The sequence below is a fragment of the Salmo salar genome, chromosome 10 (assembly GCF_965601325.2).
Source record: "Salmo salar chromosome 10, fSalSal1, whole genome shotgun sequence".
In the NCBI taxonomy this organism is placed as follows: Eukaryota; Metazoa; Chordata; class Actinopteri; order Salmoniformes; family Salmonidae; genus Salmo; species Salmo salar.
In genome coordinates, this window is record NC_138300.1 from 22,491,289 (window position 1) to 22,513,970 (window position 22,682).

General features: G+C 48.2%; 1 protein-coding gene across 1 annotated transcript in view; it reads left to right on the plus strand.

Annotated features, from left to right (window-relative positions):
• The window catches only part of LOC106613770 (protein unc-13 homolog A), a 56,030-nt gene that overhangs the window by 5,940 nt on the left and 27,408 nt on the right, over window positions 1-22,682 (plus strand). The window contains exons 4-19 of the mRNA XM_082956810.1: window positions 1,075-1,192; window positions 1,559-1,682; window positions 1,768-1,838; window positions 2,066-2,120; window positions 3,039-3,068; window positions 3,261-3,468; window positions 7,951-8,754; window positions 9,004-9,094; window positions 10,532-10,578; window positions 10,869-10,947; window positions 13,000-13,074; window positions 13,210-13,429; window positions 17,583-17,810; window positions 18,391-18,532; window positions 18,727-18,896; window positions 19,937-20,052. Coding sequence (XP_082812936.1) covers window positions 1,075-1,192; window positions 1,559-1,682; window positions 1,768-1,838; window positions 2,066-2,120; window positions 3,039-3,068; window positions 3,261-3,468; window positions 7,951-8,754; window positions 9,004-9,094; window positions 10,532-10,578; window positions 10,869-10,947; window positions 13,000-13,074; window positions 13,210-13,429; window positions 17,583-17,810; window positions 18,391-18,532; window positions 18,727-18,896; window positions 19,937-20,052 — 2,578 coding nt within the window. The remainder of the gene's footprint in view (window positions 1-1,074; window positions 1,193-1,558; window positions 1,683-1,767; window positions 1,839-2,065; window positions 2,121-3,038; window positions 3,069-3,260; window positions 3,469-7,950; window positions 8,755-9,003; window positions 9,095-10,531; window positions 10,579-10,868; window positions 10,948-12,999; window positions 13,075-13,209; window positions 13,430-17,582; window positions 17,811-18,390; window positions 18,533-18,726; window positions 18,897-19,936; window positions 20,053-22,682) is intronic.

The window sequence follows — 22,682 nt, forward strand, 5'->3', positions numbered from 1 at the left end:
AATATAGACCACATTCAAAATTCAGCAACATTTCTCGAAGTTTTCACCATCACTGTAAAGCCCTCGCTATTTTGTTGCTTTGACACGGTCATTTCTGAAGATTATAATTTCTTTCATGTTATTAGTGATTCATTTTAAGGGGGGGGGGGGGGCTGTTACGTGAACTGAGATCTCATTTTAATTTGGTGAAACTATTACTTTTAAAATATTTTTTTCAAGAGAGACATTGAACATCTAATAGTCAAATCATAGTGTAAAAGCAGGTGATCTGGTTCTATACTTTTTGGACATTTTCTGGTGTTTTGTGGTCCAAAACTGAGCGGGTCGAGCATAACACGTCAACCCTGTTACCCATAAATAGACAGGGTAGAAATGTTTGAACAATTTAAAAACATTTGTGAAGCTTGCACACAACAATCTTCCATTCCCCCTGTCACAAGGGGATTCCTGGCTGTCCCTATACAGCACTACATTTGACCAGGGGTCAGGGGTCAGGTACCATGGGGATGCAACCTGAGTATAGCTGTGTGGATACTTGAGATAATGGAGGTGCCCAGTGTATATATGTTATTGACCAAATCAGTCCTGGACAGTCAGCTCTATACGCTTTTTTTCCTGCTAGAATTCACTCCTGTTTTCCCTGATGGAAATAATACTGGTCTCCTTCACTCTGCCTTATTGACCTCACCTCTCCCCCTCAGACAGCTCTCTGTGGCTCAGTGACTCACATCCACCACAGGGTGAATCACATTGGCTCTTTGTTCTATTAGATTAGCAATGGGTATCTGATGGTATATATATTTCACCTCTCAATAAGATGGGTTCTATATTTCCAGGCCCTGTTGCTCAATCAGGGTTTATGTCATTTCGGTCTCCCAATCTGTTTAGTTTATTTCCTCATCTCATCACTTCTTTCTTTCTCTCTCTCTCTCTCTCTCTCTCTCTCTCTCTCTCTCTCACCTCCTCTCTATCCCTCCTCATCTTCTTGTCTCCCTCTTTTTTATACACCTTCTCACCCCCCCTTCTCTCTCTCTCTCTCTCTCTCTCTCTCTCTCTCTCTCTCTCTCTGTGCAGTGAGATCAACAGGCTGGACCTGGGGCTGACGGTGGAGGTGTGGAACAAAGGGTTAATCTGGGACACCATGGTGGGGACCTTGTGGATCCCCCTGCAAAACATCCGCCAGTCTAATGAGGTACGGTGCGCCCTCTCCTTCCCCACCACACTCCACCCTCCTGAGAGCACAAGGCGGTTTACCAGCAGCACATCCGAGGCTCAGACACTAGTTCATCACAACAATAGACTGATACTGTTTGTTGTCAAGCTACATCAAAGTGTTTAAGGTGGAATACACTTCATATCAGGGATGAAAGGAGTTTAAGGGGAGTGTTCTTGGATGGTAAAGATAACCTACAGAGAGTGAATTCCTCTGCTTCGAAACACTGTAACTAGGACTCTTTTTAGCATCCTCCCAATTGTTTGACTGTAAGAGGGAAAGTGTTACCGTGTACAGTAACAGTACGCGTGTGTGTGTCTCTGCGTGTGTGTGTGCTCGTGCTAGGACGGGCCGGGGCAGTGGCTGACCCTGGACTCCCAGGTCATCATGGCTGAGAATGAGATCACCGGCACCAAAGACCCCACCTTCCACCGCGTGCTGCTGGACACCCGCTTTGAACTGCCATTAGGTTAGTGTGTGTGTGCGTGCGTGCGTGCGTGCGTGCATGAATGTGTCATTAGTGACTGACCAGTGAATGGGTCTTTCTGCTTCAGACATTCCAGAGGATGAGGCTCGATACTGGGCCAAGAAACTGGAGCAACTCAATGCCATGAGGGACCAGGACGTAAGGCATCTCCTCCTCTCCTCCCTCTGTGTTTACATCTTACCCGCCCGCCACAAGGCAGGGCTATCAGTAATTACACAAGTCATCACTTACTCTATGCATTAAATATGATGTAGACCTTTCGGTACACCCAAAACTCTCCAAGATGGTGATTACCCCATGTTGGATTAGCTGCAGTGCAATGTACCGTGTCAGTCAGCTGTATCTATTGTGTGTGTGTGTTGCAGTACACATACCAGGAGGAGGAGGAGAGACCACTGCAAGCGCCATCAACACAGTGCTGTGAGTAGTAGACACTTGATACTGGCTGTAGCCTCTTCACACCCTCTTTAATACCCTCATCCCTTTCCTCCTCCTTTTCACTTAGTTCCTGGCCCCTCCCCCCCACTTCCTCCTTGTCTTCCCCGTCTCCTCTTCCTCCTCCTCTTCTTCACTCTCCTTTTCTCCCTCTTTACTATCCTCCCTTTCATCCTCCTCATATTCACTTTATTCCTCCTCCTCCTCTTCTTCCTCTTCCTCCCCCTCTTCTTCACTCTCCTCCCGAGTCTTTGGGATGCAGATTAGAGGGGAAGCAGCAGGCAGAAAGGCAGGCAGGCAGGCGGATGGATGGATGGAGGGAGGGAGGGAGGGAGGGAGGGAGGGGGGAGGGAGGGAGGGAGGGAGGGAGGGAGGGAGGGAGGGGAGGGAGGGAGGGAGGGAGGGAGGAAAGCTGACATGACGAATCGAGCCAGCAGGCCTGCCTCATAGTCAGCTCCACACACAGTGATTTATGGCTGCTAGCCGTGTGATGGATGTGTGCTGGCATACTAACACTGCCCTGTCAGACACAGCCCTGTCTGTCTGATGATGACGGCCCATGTGGGTGGGTGGAAACGACTGTGGATGAGTCTGGGCTGCGGTGGGTGTTTCAGTCTGCCAGTGGGTATTTGTGAGAGACGATTTGTGAGAGATCAGCCGTAAAGGTTGGTCAATATGTGTGTGAGTGCTTGTCCGCATGCATGCGTGTCTGCATGCTGTGTTTCAGTGAGTGTTTACGGATGGGGTCTGCGAATGCGCTTTGAGTTATGGGATGCTGGGTTGAGAGTTATGGCTGACTACCCACTGCTCTGTGCACATTTTTTAGCATTGGAGTTTATGGCTCAGGCCCAAATCAAATTTCTCTGTGATAAGTTATTACCTACTTACCCTCTGTCCTTGTAGGTAACTGGAGTCTTTGGGGAGACCAGCAAAGTAAGTTTTTCTTGCTTTTTTCACACAGTTTAGCAAACAATGTATGCTGACTCAAATGGAACCTTGTACTGCAGGCCTATATTGCTAGGTTTAAGTATGTCACCAAGCACATACTAGCATCATGGGTAAAGATGAACCCAGCCTCACATCATGATTATCATCATCATCATATTTCAACCATTTCCTGTGTAGATGAAGACCCAGACAGTGCGGTGGACGATAGAGACAGTGACTACCGCAGTGAGACTAGTAACAGCATTCCTCCACCCTTCTACACCACATCTCAGCCCAACGCCTCCATGCACCAGTACCCCATCCAGAGAGACCAGCGCTACTCCTCGCACACCTCCTACAACGGCTCCATCCAAGAGCTGGACTACGACAACCAGAGACCCATGAGGTAACCGAACCTCTCTCCTGTCCTGTTCTGTCATCCTTACCTGCTTCATTACCTGGTTCACTACTCGGGGTCTCAATAGGGGGTTCGTCCCAATAAGCTTCCTTTCGTTGTCTCCTCTCTTTCATTTGCAACTTACCTTTAAGTTATTTTATCACAAGCTGCTATCCTACAGTTGTTCTAATCTAAAAACATGCAGGGTAGGTGGAAGTCGCAGCTTTTCCCTGTCCAGTTCTTTGAGATATGTGTGGGTGAAGGAAAGGAGACGAGGAAAGGAACCTACATTAGACTATTGACACAGCATGGATCTCACTCGCAACACCTCTTCTTAGTCAAGGGATCCATATGGACTTTGTCTCCTCTAGAGATCAACACTCTATTCACCACAGAGTAAATCAGACTGATACAGAGCCCACAGAGCCCCGTGAGCTTGTTTTGGTTCACACTGTTGTTACATGGTAACCTGTTGTCCCACTGTGACTTCACTCTCCAGAGCATACTGCGGTGCGGCCTCACTATACAAGCCCAAAGGAGCAGCCATGCCTACCTTTTTACAGGCCGTGTGGGAAGAGCCTCACCGGCACCATCACTGTGTGTGTGTGTGTGTGTGTGTGTGTGTGGGTGTGTACATGTGTGTGAGTGTGCATGCGTGTGTGGCTGAAACAGCCCCCTGTGATCATTTAGCAACTTGTTTTGCCCCCCCCCCCAAAAAAAAAAAATCAAGTTGTTTCTTTGTCTTTACATCTATTGTTCAAAGGCACAAGTTCACTCAAACTCATGCCTTGCTTGGGGCAGCCACATTATTGCATAAAGGCTTCTCTCGACAGTGATTCTGTTTTTAGCCATATGGACCTGCAAGGTCCGCTATAGCTAAAACCAATCACTCTCTTCTCTGTCTGACTGGCTCTGTCTGGCTCCCTGGTCAGTGCCAGTGGTCTTTATGCTGTAGGTTTGCCAGGCAGTGTGTGGTTCAGTTTGGTGTTGTGGATGTTGCTGTGTGTCTTTGAAAACCCCCAGGCTAGACTGTACTGATGCTCCTCCTCTACTGCCTCTCCCTCCTTCCTGCCAGACGCTATGATAGTTTAGACTCGGCCACCAACGGGCGCAGCGATCTCGATTCAGCCTCAGGTTCGAGCCGGCACACCAGCCGCCAGTACTCTCTAGACAGTAGGCACTCGCTCTCCGATAGGTGGGTCTCTGCACCTCCTCTTCCTCCTCTTCCTCTTCCTCCTGCTCCAGCCTGTGACTCCGTCCGTGGTCTCGCTGTGACGTCAGTGGTGGAATAGTCCTGTCCTCCTCGCTCGCTGTGCTTGCATGCATGTGCTGTTCAACTCCCTCTCTCTACTTCTTATCTACGTTCCGATCCTGTATCTACCTGATAATAACTACTGTATACACACCGGTATCACACACACATGATCTCCCCTCTCTCTGTCGTACGTCTGTGGTGAAATGTGAATGAGTTCCTATGTTGTGTTTGTGTTGTTATGTAAGACGTTGAAGCCATAGGGGAGCAGTTTGGCTAAGTTGATGTGAGTTGCAGTGATGAAGTGTTAGTGGGTTCTGTGTGGTTCCTCTGCCTCCTCGGTCTCTCAGTGGCAGCCTGTTATTACCTCCTCCTCCTATGGTGCCTCAGTGACAAGTCCTCTCTGTGATTAACTATGCAGCTCAGGCTTCCCCCAGCCAGAGCCAGCCATACTGTTGGCCGAGGACCCCGGCCCCGGCTCTTGGGTGGCAGGAGGCATGCCTGTTCAGAATTAATAGTAGCCTATCAGAGAGGGGAAGACACATGTCCTCCTGTATGTGCCACTGTACCTCTCTCCTGCTGTGTTTGGTGTTTGAGAAGGAAAATGCAGGTTTCTGTGAGACAGCTCAGTGAAAGAGCTGTGTGTGTCCTCGTGGGTGTACTAAAGAGAGAGAGTTTGCATGCGTGTGCGCTTCTTGATTGAGTAGCAGGATTCTGGATGTGGTTTTGTACGTATGCCGTGTGTGTATTTCTATGTGTGTGTTGGTTTCCTCAGGTGTTCTGTTTTCCTGTTTTCATTCAGCCCAGGTTCCTGTCTCCTAGCTTTCACACAGACACACAGCCCAGGTTCCTGTCTCCTAGCTCTCACACAGACACACACAGCCCAGGTTCCTGTCTCCTAGCTCTCACACAGACACACACAGCCCAGGTTCCTGTCTCCTAGCTCTCACACAGACACACACAGCCCAGGTTCCTGTCTCCTAGCTCTCACACAGACACACACAGCCCAGGTTCCTGTCTCCTAGCTCTCACACAGACACATTCAGCCCAGGTTCCTGTCTCCTAGCTCTCACACAGACACACACAGCCCAGGTTCCTGTCTCCTAGCTCTCACACAGACACACACAGCCCAGGTTCCTGTCTCCTAGCTCTCACACAGACACACACAGCCCAGGTTCCTGTCTCCTAGCTCTCACACAGACACACACAGCCCAGGTTCCTGTCTCCTAGCTCTCACACAGACACACACAGCCCAGGTTCCTGTCTCCTAGCTCTCACACAGACACACACAGCCCAGGTTCCTGTCTCCTAGCTCTCACACAGACACACACAGCCCAGGTTCCTGTCTCCTAGCTCTCACACAGACACACACAGCCCAGGTTCCTGTCTCCTAGCTCTCACACAGACACACACAGCCCAGGTTCCTGTCTCCTAGCTCTCACACAGACACACACAGCCCAGGTCCCTGTCTCCTAGCTCTCACACAGACACACACAGCCCAGGTCCCTGTCTCCTAGCTCTCACACAGACACATTCAGCCCAGGTTCCTGTCTCCTAGCTCTCACACAGACACACACAGCCCAGGTTCCTGTCTCCTAGCTCTCACACAGACACACACAGCCCAGGTCCCTGTCTCCTAGCTCTCACACAGACACACACAGCCCAGGTTCCTGTCTCCTAGCTCTCACACAGACACACACAGCCCAGGTTCCTGTCTCCTAGCTCTCACACAGACACACACAGCCCAGGTCCCTGTCTCCTAGCTCTCACACAGACACATTCAGCCCAGGTCCCTGTCTCCTAGCTCTCACACAGACACATTCAGCCCAGGTTCATGTCTCCTAGCTCTCACACAGACACACACAGCCCAGGTTCCTGTCTCCTAGCTCTCACACAGACACACACAGCCCAGGTCCCTGTCTCCTAGCTCTCACACAGACACACACAGCCCAGGTTCCTGTCTCCTAGCTCTCACACAGACACACACAGCCCAGGTTCCTGTCTCCTAGCTCTCACACAGACACACACAGCCCAGGTCCCTGTCTCCTAGCTCTCTCACAGACACATTCAGCCCAGGTTCCTGTCTCCTAGCTCTCACACAGACACACACAGCCCAGGTCCCTGTCTCCTAGCTCTCACACAGACACATTCAGCCCAGGTCCCTGTCTCCTAGCTCTCACACATTCAGCCCAGGGCTGTTTAACTCTTCCTTCTTTCTTTAGTCCCCCAGTACCGCCTCATGCATTATTGAACCTTCACTGCTTTAATCGATTGTGTGTAAGCGAGTGGACTTGTGTCTGTGTGTTGGGATGTGTGTTGTTCCAGTCTGCTCTCTCTCTCTCTGACTCATGAGGTGTCTCATTCGCTTTCTCTTCTCACTAATAGCCTCATTCATCAAAGTCGATAAATGTTCCGCTCTTTTATTTGTCTGCTAAAAAGAGTCTGTTTCAGCCCAGTGTAGGCCCCTGCCTCTCTCTCTTTCCACTCGTACTTTCTTTCTCCACCCCTCTCCCTCTGCTCTCTTTCACTCTATCTGCTTGCTCTCTCTCTCCCTCTTTCTCCCTCTCTCTCTTCTTTTCTCTCTCTCTCTCTCTCTTTCTCTCTCTCAGTTACATTCAATTCAATTCTAGGGGCTTTATTGGCATGGGAAACATATATTTACATTGCCAAAGCAAGTGAAATGGATAAACAAAATGTGAAATAAACAATAAAAAGTGAACAGTAAATATTACACTCGCACACTCTCTTTCTCTCCCTCTCTCTCTCTCTCTCTCTCTCTCTCTCTCTCTCTCTCTCTCTCATCACCTCACCTGAGTGGGTGCCATTACTTGTCAAGGCTGTTTACCTCGCGTCTTGTTTCGCCGTTTATTGTGTTGGCTCTGGGTGTTTGTGAATCTCTGCTCTGTTGAATATGCAGATTTGTATGTGGCGTGTGATCAGAGCATCCACCAATAATCTCTCTCTATACTAAAAATGAAGACTTCCCTGTTACTACATCACATAACCCCCACACTCATGCATCTGAACACACTACTAGCCTATCCCTTGGTCCAGGATGCCTGGGTTTGTTCCTCTCCTCTTTATCCTAGGTTAACTGTTCTCCCTCACTTTAGTCCCCAATACGTCCCCTTAACATGCACTCTGGGCCCATTTGGTTGTTCATTTCTTCGTTTTTCGTCCCCAGTCTGCTCCATGTGTCTGTGTATCTGACTGTGGTCCATTTGTCTGTCTGTCTACAGTCCTACAGGCAGCAGTCGCTATGCCTCCTCTGGGGAGCTGAGTCGAGGCAGCTCCCAGCTCAGTGAGGAGTTTGGCCCTGAGAACGAGGGGAGTCTGAGAGGCTCTGTGGAGCTCTACGATGAGAACGACTCTTACCACTCCTGCCACTCCTCTGTCAGCTACGACAAGGAATCGGCTGGCTGGGACCCCGATGAGCCCGAGGTGGTGTACAGTGACGAAGGGGGCTATGTCAAAGATGGCGGAGAGGAGGGGGCTATTTACGTTGAGGAGGAGGGCGAGCTCTACGAGCCCGAGGAGGGAGAGGGGGAGTACAACTATGAGGGAGAGGAGGAGATGATTTACGAAGATGAAGATCTCTACCCTCTGGACGGCACGCTCAGCGAGGACCAGGAGCCACCCTACACCCCCACCCCCACCAGCACGGCCCCCACGCTGGCCCCCGAGGCCTCCATCACCAGGCCCCCTCTGGAGAAACAAGCCTCTCTGAGAGAGCAGCAGCCCGAGCCCCCCACCCTGGCCCCCACCACCCAGGCCCAGACCATGCCCCCTGTCCAGCCCCCTGTCACCACAGCCTCCACCAAGCCTCCATTTACCCCCATGATCCATCCATCCCTCATCCAGCCCCCGGTGCCCACAGCCCAGCCCCCTGCTCCAGAGACCCAGCCTCCAGTGTCTGATGCCCTGGACGATATCCTCCTAGACCTCCAAGAGGAAGAGCCTCTGTCTTTAGAGCAGGAGGTCCCTGTGGTGGAGAGTCCCCCAGCAGAAGTCCCAGCAGAGAAGAGCGAGACTCCTGTTGTCAGGTGAACCCTCAACCATCCACTTCTGTAGTTATATAGTAATGCTGGCCAGAACACCATTGTCTGCTACGCTATTACCACAACTATTTACTACAACTTTCCCCTCTACACGTTACGTTGTACTACAATAGACTTTTATTACTATCCACTACTGCCTTTAAAACAGAGTGAAGTTCGATTATTTTCTACCGTCTAAGTATCTTCACAATTAATGCGCACCAGTCTGAATACCCCTGTACATTTCTCTCCCAGCTATCAAAGGCCCATCATGGAGCCTGGGCCAGACAGGGCCAGGGCCAACTGGCAACGTCTCTGCAGCAAGGTCCGACTACAGCTGCAGCAGGTGAGACAGTCTGTGTATGTGTGTGCGTGGGGTGTGTGCGTGCGCGTGTGCGTGCTCGGGCGACATGGTTCAGAGTTAGACGTAAGTAACAGTTAACATAAATCTTTCTCCCTCCGTTTAGTATGATATGTTATGTTTCGTATAATATTAATTTGTGAATGTCCGTCATCCATTTTGTATGATATGTTATGAATTATATTTTGTATTATATGTTGCGAATTGCAATATGTATGATATGTTACAAATTCCACTTTATTGTGTTAACATTGGCTAGGTGGCTAACGTTAGCTAGGCTAAGGGTTAAGGTTAGGAGAAGGGTTAGCTAACATGCTAAGTAGTTGCAAAGTAGCTAAAAAGTAGTAAATAGTTGCAAGGTTGCTAATTAGCCAAAATACTAAAGTTGTCCGTGATGTGATTCAAACACGCAACCTTTTGGTTGCTAGACATTTGCGTTATGCGCTCACCCATCCTCCCCGACCAACCGCCTTCCTTTCATTTTAACCTTCTGTCTTATGTCACCATACCAAACGTAACATATCATACGCATTTTAGTTCCCCAGATTTCCATTTACTATGTTACGTCTAGTCTATGAGACCAGGCTGGTGCAGGTGGGTGTGTATGGATGGACTTGCTATGTGGCTACCTGCTATGTTTCTCACCATAATGCTGTCACTCTTTCATATGTCCCTGCCCTGAAATGTATCTTCTGAAATCTGTTCCCACTTCAGTTTTGTTTCATTCACTTCTTAATCATTCATTCCAGTTTATTTGACCCTTTAAGTTGTGATCCAGTGGTTGTTTTAGCCAGGCTTTATTTTGTTAAGATAATTTGTATTTGTTTAGCCCTGTTTGTGCGCCATTTCATTTGTTTTCTTTTCAGTTTTTTTGCCACCCCATAGCGATATGCATGTTGTCCGTTCTGATGGGCCAGGGCCGGAGCCGACTGCCAGGTGGGTGTGTCCGTGGTTGCTTGTGAGCGCTGCTGGTGACAATAACGTGAATGTCAGTGTTGTTGTGTCGTGCTCTGAACACACAGAGAGATAAGGAGCACGTCTTCCTGTTAGAGCACAGATAGAATTACTGCAATGGTACTGCAGATAAGGATCTGTCACAAATCCACTTTCAACCATGGCCTTCAAACACAAAGGCCTCCCGACTTACGTCAATGGACAGTGAAATCACCCGAGGCAACGCCCTCCTGTCTCTCTTCCATGTTTTATGGCTGACATTATGGACTGTTTTCTGCCCAATTAAACACATCATTCTTGATTTTATAGTAATAAACTGGGAGAGACTCCATCTTTGTTATAGTGGCGAGACAGACAGCTAGGGGCAGATATGTGATGTACTAAGACTTAATAAAACCATTTCCAGGCATACTATGTGCCAATCACTCCTCACCCTGTCTCAGCCATCTCTCCCCCCTCTCTCCACAGGCTCGAGGGGAGTCGGTTGGGATTTGCTCCCTGTTGCTATCAGCAGGGTAAGTGTTTGTCCCTATCACACCCACAAGTATGCTAATAAAGCTTCACAACATGAAATAATAGCAAAACTGCATGACATTTTGAGCAAATAATTGGAGTGTAGTTGGTCCCAGATCTGTTTGTGTTGCAAATGGCCATTGTCATACAAACATGGCTATATAGCACAAACAGATCTGGGACCAGGTTAAAGTATTTGTTCCTGTAATTTACAGTGTGTTTATGTGTTAGTGGTGGAAGTGGATGTTGGGATAATAAGAGTGTTGTGTTTGTGTGGTTTCTCCCCATGCAGGGTGGGTGGGGCGCTGTATAGCATCGACAGCATGCCGGACCTCCGCAAGAGGAAAGCCATGCCTCTGGTCAGGGACCTGGTCAGTGTAAGTTCTGACCACTTACTAAATATAGTCACTCGACATTCATCCCTTCTCTCTCTCTCTCTCTCTCTCTCTCTCTCTCTCTCTCTCTCTCTCTCTCTCTCTCTACTCTCTTTCTTTCTTCCGCCCCTTCTTTCCTTGTTGTGCCCTGAGGGGGATGACCCTGCCCTTCTGTCTCTGCATGAGGAACCCAGAGTCAGGGGTCTCAGATGGCCACTGAGGCCTGCCTTGGAGAGGCTGTCAGACTCTAGCCCTCCACACTTCCCAGGGAACGTCACTCTGTCCTCTCCTCTCTCTGACTGCTCACCCTGGGGGTGTGGTATGTTAACCAATGGGATGCTAGAGGATAGTGGAGAAAATCATCCTGGATAGCTATATCCTGCTGTACTGTACGTGAACACTCATATACTCTTAGAAAAAAAGTGTTCTTTGGCCGTCCCCTAGGAGAACCCTTTTTGGTTCCAAGTAGAATCCTTTTTGGTTCCAGGTAGAACCCTTTTTGGTTCCAGGTAGAACCCTCTGTGGAAAGGGTAATACATGGAGCCCAGAAGGGTTCAACCTGGAACTTAAAGGGTTCTACCTGGAGCCAAAAAGGGTTCTTCAAAGGGTTATCTTATGGAACAGCCAAATAACCATTTTAGGTTCTAGATAGCACCTTTTTTCTAAGAGTGTAGCCTTCTTTATCTGTCCCAATAAAGATTGAATAGGGTAGATTCTTTTAATTGGAGAAGCATACAGAGGAATAGTACCATTATTGGGCTCCAGCTGGGGTAATGCCAGAGCAGAGTGTGTAAGTAGCTGTCAAAGCAGGTGCTTACTAGACTATTAAACTCACACCAAATAGATGGCCTAGTCCTTGTTCTATCCATCCTTGCCAATTGATCTGATTTCCAAGTTTTGAGTTGAATAGCTCTGATAAGCTGAAGGCTTGCCAGACTATACTGCCAGCTCAGCGCTCAGGTGGCTCGGCTCCAACGTGAGCTGTAATGAACAATTACCATACCGGACAAAATAGCTCAGCACTTTGTCTCTATGAATCCAGCTTACTGTCAAACTGTACCCCCCCCCCCCCCCCCCCCCACCCACCCACCCACACACACACACACACACACACACACACACACACACACACACACACACACACACATACACACACTAACTGCCTGAGTCTGATTCATCCAGACCAGGTAATGTGCTGAGTGGAACTGAATCTGAATGTGCAACAAAGCCAGACTAATATTCAGCCAGTGTTCCCAGACACAGAAGTATGTGCAGGACGATGGCTCTCTCTCCTAATGCTGACTACCTCTCTCTTTCTCAGACAGTGTCCTAACTCTCTGTGTTTTATTGGTGTCTATCCTTCAACATTGTTAAGGAAGTACATTCATTTTCCACTCTGTCCCTAAGGGCCTTTGTCCTACCCGTGTACAAGGTTGTTTACATGCCATGTTTTCATCTTGTGTGATTTATAGGTCTAGATCTTTCCTCCCACCCAGTATTTCATCAACAAAATCAATAACTCTCCCCAATCTAGTTATTTTTCTTTCCCTTGGCTAATTTATCACCATCACCCTGTATCTGTTTTGAAATCACCCCTATGCCACTGTGGCCATGTTTGTGACTGTAGCTAAAGTTGTTTGACATGCCCCTTTTAACACTTGTTTCTCGTTCTGCTTCCTCCTTCATTCACATGCACTGTTACAGGCTATGGTGAGTAACACTGGGTTCCAAATGAAAAGGGAATGTTGAAGCACTTTCAGATAACAATGACCCCTTGTTTCTTATATAAACACTTGGGGAGATTACAGCTGGATTGCATTATGCCCTATTGGCTTAGATTCTGTACTGAGATGTATTCTGTTCCAAACTATGTTGAAAGATATTAAAGTATGTATCAAGAGAAATCGAAGTTGTCACTTTGTTTTAAAAGCCCTTATTGAATGTATTTCAATCACGGTATGTACTGAACTACTATATTTAAAACATATCTCTTCTTTCATTGTCATCCACTCCATTCTTTATTTTACTCCCCTTCCTGGCCTACCTTAGTCCCTGGCTCAGAACTCCAGGAAGGCAGGGATTACATCAGCCATGGCCTCCAGCACTCTCAATAACGAGGAACTGGTGCGTCTCTGACTCTTTCTTTTCTCTATTCACACTGTATGCAGATCGGTTTTCTCTCTCTCTCCATGTACTCATAGATTCCACTAACTCTCTGACTATAACTCCTCTCCCTTCTTCTGTTTCCTTCTCTTGTAGAAGAGTCATGTGTACAAGAAGACCCTCCAGGCTCTGATCTACCCCATCTCCTGCACCACGCCCCATAACTTTGAGGTGTGGACGGCCACCACGCCCACCTACTGCTACGAGTGTGAGGGGCTGCTGTGGGGCATCGCCCGCCAGGGCATGAGGTGCACCGAGTGTGGGGTCAAATGTCACGACAAGTGCCAGGACCTGCTCAATGCTGACTGCCTGCAAAGTAAGTAGAATCATGTTGATGTTGCTCAGTGAGCTGTAAAGTTTTCTTCAGTTGCTGCTAAAACATAATATAGCGGTGAAACATGAAAAATAAAGTTGGGGAAAAATTGTTTAGAGGTTTGTAGTAACTAGCAACACCAAACGTGTGAGGTTACTTCTGTAATGGACCTTACCGACTGCTGCTTTGGATAAGAGTGTTATTAACTAAAAGGCTCATTTGACTGTTATACTTCAGGCTCTGCCCTCCGTTCTCCTACATCTCTCATCCCACTCTGCTTGTTCCTCCCTCTTGTTCTCTCATCCCAGTCTGCTTGTCCTCCTCCCTCTTGTTCTCTCATCCCACTCTGCTTGTCCTCCTCCCTCTTGTTCTCTCATCCCACTCTGCTTGTCCTCCACCCTCTTGTTCTCTCATCCCACTCTGCTTGTCCTCCTCCCTCTTATTCTCTCATCCCACTCTGCTTGTCCTCCTCCCTCTTCTCTCATCCCACTCTGCTTGTCCTCCACCCTCTTGTTCTCTCATCCCACTCTGCTTGTCCTCCTCCCTCTTGTTCTCTCATCCCACTCTGCTTGTCCTCCTCCCTCTTGTTCTCTCATCCCACTCTGCTTGTTCCTCCCTCTTCTCTCATCCCACTCTGCTTGTCCTCCTCCCTCTTGTTCTCTCATCCCACTCTGCTTGTTCCTCCCTCTTGTTCTCTCATCCCACTCTGCTTGTCCTCCTCCCTCTTGTTCTCTCATCCCACTCTGCTTGTCCTCCTCCCTCTTGTTCTCTCATCCCACTCTGCTTGTCCTCCTCCCTCTTGTTCTCTCATCCCACTCTGCTTGTCCTCCTCCCTCTTGTTCTCTCATCCCACTCTGCTTGTTCCTCCCTCTTGTTCTCTCATCCCACTCTGCTTGTCCTCCTCCCTCTTGTTCTCTCATCCCACTCTGCTTGTTCCTCCCTCTTGTTCTCTCATCCCACTCTGCTTGTCCTCCTCCTTCTTGTTCTCTCATCCCACTCTGCTTGTCCTCCTCCCTCTTGTTCTCTCATCCCACTCTGCTTGTTCCTCCTTCTTGTTCTCTCATCCCACTCTGCTTGTCCTCCTCCCTCTTGTTCTCTCATCCCACTCTGCTTGTCCTCCACCCTCTTGTTCTCTCATCCCACTCTGCTTGTCCTCCTCCCTCTTGTTCTCTCATCCCACTCTGCTTGTTCCTCCCTCTTGTTCTCTCATCCCACTCTGCTTGTTCCTCCCTCTTGTTCTCTCATCCCACTCTGCTTGTCCTCCTCCCTCTTGTTCTCTCATCCCACTCTGCCTGTCCTCCTCCCTCTTGTTCTCTCATCCCAGTCTGCTTGTCCTCCTCCCTCTTATTCTCTCATCCCACTCTGCTTGTCCTCCTCCCTCTTCTCTCATCCCACTCTGCTTGTCCTCCACCCTCTTGTTCTCTCATCCCACTCTGCTTGTCCTCCTCCCTCTTATTCTCTCATCCCACTCTGCTTGTCCTCCTCCCTCTTGTTCTCTCATCCCACTCTGCTTGTCCTCCACCCTCTTGTTCTCTCATCCCACTCTGCTTGTCCTCCTCCCTCTTGTTCTCTCATCCCACTCTGCCTGTCCTCCTCCCTCTTGTTCTCTCATCCCAGTCTGCTTGTCCTCCTCCCTCTTATTCTCTCATCCCACTCTGCTTGTCCTCCTCCCTCTTCTCTCATCCCACTCTGCTTGTCCTCCACCCTCTTGTTCTCTCATCCCACTCTGCTTGTCCTCCTCCCTCTTATTCTCTCATCCCACTCTGCTTGTCCTCCTCCCTCTTCTCTCATCCCACTCTGCTTGTTCCTCCCTCTTGTTCTCTCATCCCACTCTGCTTGTCCTCCTCCCTCTTGTTCTCTCATCCCACTCTGCTTGTCCTCCACCCTCTTGTTCTCTCATCCCACTCTGCTTGTCCTCCACCCTCTTGTTCTCTCATCCCACTCTGCTTGTCCTCCTCCCTCTTATTCTCTCATCCCACTCTGCTTGTCCTCCACCCTCTTGTTCTCTCATCCCACTCTGCTTGTCCTCCTCCCTCTTGTTCTCTCATCCCACTCTGCTTGTCCTCCTCCCTCTTATTCTCTCATCCCACTCTGCTTGTCCTCCACCCTCTTGTTCTCTCATCCCACTCTGCTTGTCCTCCACCCTCTTGTTCTCTCATCCCACTCTGCTTGTTCCTCCCTCTTGTTCTCTCATCCCACTCTGCTTGTCCTCCTCCCTCTTGTTCTCTCATCCCACTCTGCTTGTCCTCCTCCCTCTTGTTCTCTCATCCCACTCTGCTTGTCCTCCTCCCTCTTATTCTCTCATCCCACTCTGCTTGTCCTCCACCCTCTTGTTCTCTCATCCCACTCTGCTTGTCCTCCTCCCTCTTGTTCTCTCATCCCACTCTGCTTGTCCTCCACCCTCTTGTTCTCTCATCCCACTCTGCTTGTCCTCCTCCCTCTTGTTCTCTCATCCCACTCTGCTTGTTCCTCCCTCTTGTTCTCTCATCCCACTCTGCTTGTCCTCCTCCCTCTTGTTCTCTCATCCCACTCTGCTTGTCCTCCTCCCTCTTGTTCTCTCATCCCACTCTGCTTGTCCTCCTCCCTCTTGTTCTCTCATCCCACTCTGCTTGTTCCTCCCTCTTGTTCTCTCATCCCACTCTGCTTGTCCTCCTCCCTCTTGTTCTCTCATCCCAGTCTGCTTGTCCTCCACCCTCTTGTTCTCTCATCCCACTCTGCTTGTTCCTCCCTCTTGTTCTCTCATCCCAGTCTGCTTGTCCTCCACCCTCTTGTTCTCTCATCCCACTCTGCTTGTTCCTCCCTCTTGTTCTCTCATCCCACTCTGCTTGTCCTCCACCCTCTTGTTCTCTCATCCCACTCTGCTTGTCCTCCACCCTCTTGTTCTCTCATCCCACTCTGCTTGTCCTCCTCCCTCTTGTTCTCTCATCCCACTCTGCTTGTCCTCCTCCCTCTTGTTCTCTCATCCCACTCTGCTTGTCCTCCTCCCTCTTGTTCTCTCATCCCACTCTGCTTGTCCTCCTCCCTCTTGTTCTCTCATCCCACTCTGCTTGTCCTCCTCCCTCTTGTTCTCTCATCCCACTCTGCTTGTCCTCCACCCTCTTGTTCTCTCATCCCACTCTGCTTGTCCTCCTCCCTCTTGTTCTCTCGTCCCACTCTGCTTGTTCCTCCCTCTTGTTCTCTCATCCCACTCTGCTTGTTCCTCCCTCTTGTTCTCTCATCCCACTCTGCTTGTCCTCCACCCTCTTGTTCTCTCATCCCACTCTGCTTGTCCTCCACCCTCTTGTTCTCTCATCCCACTCTGCTTGTCCTCCTCCCTCTTGTTCTCTCGTCCCACTCTGCTTGTTCCTCCCTCTTGTTCTCTCATCCCACTCTGCTTGTTCCTCCCTCTTGTTCTCTCATCCCACTCTGCTTGTCCTCCACCCTCTTGTTCTCTCATCCCAGTCTGCTTGTCCTCCACCCTCTTGTTCTCTCATCCCACTCTGCTTGTCCTCCACCCTCTTGTTCTCTCATCCCACTCTGCTTGTTCCTCCCTCTTGTTCTCTCATCCCACTCTGCTTGTTCCTCCCTCTTGTTCTCTCATCCCACTCTGCTTGTCCTCCTCCCTCTTATTCTCTCATCCCACTCTGCTGTCTCAGACACTCTCTATCTTGTTTGGTTTTTCTGGAAAGGAAATGAAAAGCCATTTGTCTTTCCTTGACATCCTCTCCACCTTTCCAACTCTTCATGGGCGTTTCACAGGTCTGCAGATACTGCCAGAGTACTCATCCATAAATCACACTGCATACTCTGTCTCACAGTGTTCTGATGATGGGGCACATTTGCTCTTATAGATTAAATCAAGATTTATTTGAACTGCGTTTAAAATTGCAACGTACTTTACAGAAAAACAATAAAAAAATGCAGAAGAAGTAAAAAACCGACAGAAGGCAATAAAAGAGATGAATGAAAGCACAATAAAACAAAAATAACAGTAAAATCTGTTTTTATAGATACCACGGTTTATGTTATGCGTCCTTTGTATACATTCATCCAATGTTTATCCCATTCAACCCAATGAAAACGCTTCATGACCTCCATGCAGCATCACAAAAACCTTCTAATTTCTAATGTAACTCAATAAATAAAATCGGACCTTCATCGCTCTTGTCTACCTCAGGGGCAGCGGAGAAGAGTTCTAAGCATGGGGCGGAGGACAGAACCCAGAACATCATCATGGTTCTGAAGGACAGGATGAAGATCCGGGAGAGGAACAAGCCGGAGATCTTTGAGCTGATCCAGGAGGTGTTTGCCATGGTCAAAGCCACTCACGTCACCTACATGAAGCAGATCAAGCAGAGCGTACTGGACGGCACCTCCAAGTGGTCGGCCAAGATCAGCATCACAGGTGAGAGAGAGAGGGGGAAGATACCAGGGCTTCGGAGTTGGAGTGCTGATCTAGGATCAGGTCCGCGCTGTCTGAATCAGAATCACAAAAATGATCTTATTCATTATGATGTAAAAAGATAAACAAGCAGAGTCCTATTCTGAGACACTTTGTGAATAGTATGAGTCCAGAACCATCCATTTGTAAAGCTCTGGCAGATGCCATTGGGAGTCTGACTCCATCACGAGTCCCGACACACATCATCCGCCTCTGTCTCCTCTTGTTTGTTTGCGTTCCAGTTCTATTGGTTGTAAAGGTCACACTGTGCTGTAGACCGTTGAGCCACTGTCTGACACAAAGGAGACAGATTAGATAAATCCCTTGAACGGCATTATGAGGAGGGATTAGAGATATCCGTCTGTAGATAGGAAAGGCAAAAAATCTGAATAGGTCAATGGGAGTATGTGGGATGGCGAACTCTCTCCACTTAGCCTCGTAAACTAGACTGACCACTGTGCAGTGGTCAGTCTATTTAAACAAGCTATGCTCCAGCCAGACTGACCATGCTGTCGCCTGTCCCCTCCCCCTGTCCCCTCCACAGTGCTGTGTGCCCAGGGCCTTCAGGCCAAGGATAAAACCGGCACGAGTGACCCTTATGTCACTGTCCAGGTGGGCAAGACCAAGAAGAGGACCAAGACTATCTACGGCAACCTCAACCCTGTCTGGGAGGAGAACTTCCACTTGTGAGTACTATAAGAGAGAGAAAGTACTGGACTGAAATAACATTGACGGTTGTGTATTCACAGGTTATGAATGGGTCACAGTTAATGCATATGTCCAACTCTGAACCCATGTGAATAGATGGGATTGGTGGGTCCCTCAAACAGGAAATGACATAGTGGCGTCTTCCTGTTTCTCTCTCTCGTTGTCCCTGTAGTGAGTGCCACAACTCCTCGGACCGGATCAAGGTGCGGGTGTGGGACGAGGATGATGACATCAAGTCTCGGGTGAAACAGAAGTTCAAGAGGGAGTCAGATGACTTCCTGGGTCAGACCATCATTGAGGTCCGCACACTGAGCGGAGAGATGGACGTCTGGTACAATCTGGGTCAGTAGGGGAAAGACCTGGGTCAGTAGGGGAAAGACCTGGGTCGGTAGGGGAAAGACCTGGGTCAGTAGGGAAAGACCTGGGTCAGTAGGGGAAAGACCTGGGTCAGTAGGGGAAAGACCTGGGTCAGTAGGGGAAAGACCTGGGTCAGTAGGGGAAAGACCTGGGTCAGTAGGGGAAAGACCTGGGTCGGTAGGGGAAAGACCTGGGTCAGTAGGGGAAAGACCTGGGTCGGTAGGGGAAAGACCTGGGTCAGTAGGGGAAAGATCTGGGTCAGTAGGGGAAAGACCTGGGTCGGTAGGGGAAAGACCTGGGTCGGTAGGGGAAAGACCTGGGTCGGTAGGGGAAAGACCTGGGTCTGTAGGGGAAAGACCTGGGTCGGTAGGGGAAAGACCTGGGTCAGTAGGGGAAAGACCTGGGTCAGTAGGGGAAAGACCTGGGTCGGTAGGGGAAAGACCTGGGTCAGTAGGGGAAAGACCTGGGTCAGTAGGGGAAAGACCTGGGTCAGTAGGGGAAAGACCTGGGTCAGTAGGGGAAAGACCTGGGTCGGTAGGGGAAAGACCTGGGTCGGTAGGGGAAAGACCTGGGTCAGTAGGGGAAAGACCTGGGTCAGTAGGGGAAAGACCTGGGTCAGTAGGGGAAAGACCTGGGTCAGTAGGGGAAAGACCTGGGTCAGTAGGGGAAAGACCTGGGTCAGTAGGGGAATGACCTGGGTCGGTAGGGGAAAGATCTGGGGAAACATACATTTTGTTGAAGTTCTACTTGTAATTCTAATACTATGTGTCAGTTAATCCCATAAGGGATCGGTTGCCAACTGGCGATTTAACATGAAAATAAAATGTAATTAATTAATGAATTCATTCTAAGCTAATAAACCAAATCATTGAGTCCATAAAATGACTTTCTAGGTATCCATTAGATGAGGCACATTTGGTGAACTAATTTGGGTGAAAGGTTGAGGTCTTTATTAAAGATAGTTGTTGTTATGTTGACTGTAATATGTGTTGACTGAGACTCTTGTCTTTTGTCCCTCTCTGCAGACAAGCGTACAGACAAATCAGCCGTGTCTGGTGCCATCAGGATGCACATCAATGTAGAGATCAAAGGAGAGGAAACAGTCGCTCCATATCATGTCCAATACACCTGTCTGCACGAGGTAAGCTCTGTGTGTGTGTCTGTGTGTGTGTGTCTGTGTGTCTGTGTCTGTGTGTGCGTGTGCGTGTGTGTGCGTGCTCATGCTTTCAGGGGGCAAGTGAGATTAATGAGCCCAGTCATCTTGGTTCATTTAGCTGACTGATGTAGCAGTCGTTCATTGAAGTGGCCGTTACAGATGAATCAGAAGTTAATATCCCATAAAAGTGTCACCGTCTGCATTGCTCAATCAAGATAAATACCACATCAGATATAAAATACCACAGATATTATTTCTCCCTCTGACCTTCTTCAAATATGGAATTATCTACTATACAGTGGGGGAAAAAAGTATTTGATCCCCTGCTGATTTTGTACGTTTGACCACTTACAAAGAAATGATCAGTCTATAATTTTAATGGTAGGTTTATTTGAACAGTGAGAGACATAATAACAACAAAGAAATCCAGAAAAATGCATGTAAAAAATGTTATAAAAGGATTTGCATTTTAATGAGGGAAATAAGTATTTGACCCCTCTGCAAAACATTACTTAGTACTTGGTGGCAAAACCCTTGTTGGCAATCACAGAGGTCAGACGTTTCTTGTAGTTGGCCACCAGGTTTGCACACATCTCACTCCTCTTTGCAGATCTTCTCCAAGTCATTAAGGTTTCGAGGCTGACGTTTGGCAACTCGAACCTTCAGCTCCCTCTACAGATTTTCTATGGGATTAAGGTCTGGAGGCTGGCTAGGCCACTCCAGGACCTTAATGTGCTTCTTCTTGAGCCACTCCTTTGTTGCCTTGGCCGTGTGTTTTGGGTCATTGTCATGCTGGAATACCCATCCACGACCCATTTTCAATGCCCTGGCTGAGGGAAGGAGGTTCTCACCCAAGATTTGACATTACATGGCCCCGTCAAATGATGCGGTGAAGTTGTCCTGTCCCCTTAGCAGAAAAACACCCCAAAGCATAATGTTTCCACCTCCATGTTTGACAGTGGAGATGGTGTTCTTGGGTTCATAGGCAGCATTCCTCCTCCTCCAAACACGGCGAGTTGAGTTGATGTCAAAGAGCTCCATTTTGGTCTCATCTGACCACAACACTTTCACCAGTTGTCCTCTGAGTCATTCAGATGTTCATTGGCAAACTTCAGACGGGCATGTAAATGTATTCTTGAGCAGGGGGACCTTGCGGGCGCTGCAGGATTTCAGATTCACGGCATAGTGTGTTAACAATTGTTTTCTTGGTGACTATGGTCCCAGCTGCCTTGAGATCATTGACAAGATCCTCGCGTGTAGTTCTGGGCTGATTCCTCACCGTTCTCATGATCATTGCAACTCCACGAGGTGAGATCTTGCATGGAGCCCCAGGCCGAGGGATATTGACAGTTCTTTTGTGTTTCTTCCATTTGCGAATAATCGCACCAAATGTTGTCACCTTCTCACCAAGCTGCTTGGCGATGGTCTTGTAGCCCATTCCAGCCTTGTGTAGGTCTACAATCTTGTCCCTGACATCCTTGGAGAGCTCTTTGGTCTTGGCCATGGTGGAGAGTTTGGAATCTGATTGATTGATTGTTTCTGTGGACAGGTGTCTTTTTTTACAGGTAACAAGCTCCCTTTAAGAGTGTGCTCCTAATCTCAGCTCATTACCTGTATAAAAGACACCTGGGAGCCAGAAATCTTTCTGATTGAGAGGGGGTCAAATACTTATTTCCCTCATTAAAATGCAAATCAATTTATAACATTTCTGACATGCGTTTTTCTGGATATTTTTGTTGTTATTCTGTCTCTCACTGTTCAAATAAACCTACCATTAAAATTATAGACTGATCCTTTCTTTGTCAGTGGGCAAACGTACAAAATCAGCAGGGGATCAAATACTTTTCCCCCCACTGTAGTTATTCTAAATGAGCATTGCCCTGTATCAGAGTTCTCCAAGTTTTGTGAGCCCAATAGTTTTTTCCACTTCATTTTATTTGTATGTTATTGTTGGACATAAAAGACTGTAAAATAAACCAGCAAATCAGCTGCAAGTGATTTTAATTTTGGAAATCTGTTCCAAAGTATTCCCACACATAATATAGAGATATGTGTGATCGTATACAAGGTTTGAAATTATTATGTTTTAGTCAAATATTATATATGTTTGGGATTCTTGCGGTCAATTTGCAGTATGCAAATTATTTGCAATTATGTTCTGGCCCCCTGACCATCCGCTCAAGAAAAAATCGTCCCACGGCTGAATCTAGAGGATGATCCCTGTCCTATATCGAGTCATTACTAGGTCCATTACTCAGGACATAGTTTGCAAACAACTGAACCTAAACATAGCTTCAAGTAATATTGAATTGCACTGTAAATAGATGATCTGTAGCTAATTATCTTAATCTACACAGTGGCTTAACACACATTGTAATGGTGAGTTGTCACACTGCATGATTCTGAAACTTCTGTACTCTCTAAGCAAAAATGGACAAACACCATTTGAGCAAATGAACTGCAATTTTGAAAGGCAGCAGTTGACTAGGACTTTTTAATTTGTCTAAATTGCATTAAGAATTTGAACATGAAATCAACTGATCCATTTCTAATGAAAGTCGTGTGATGAATGGCGGCCCAGGCCTGAATGAATAATTCATTGAACAACCCTCTGA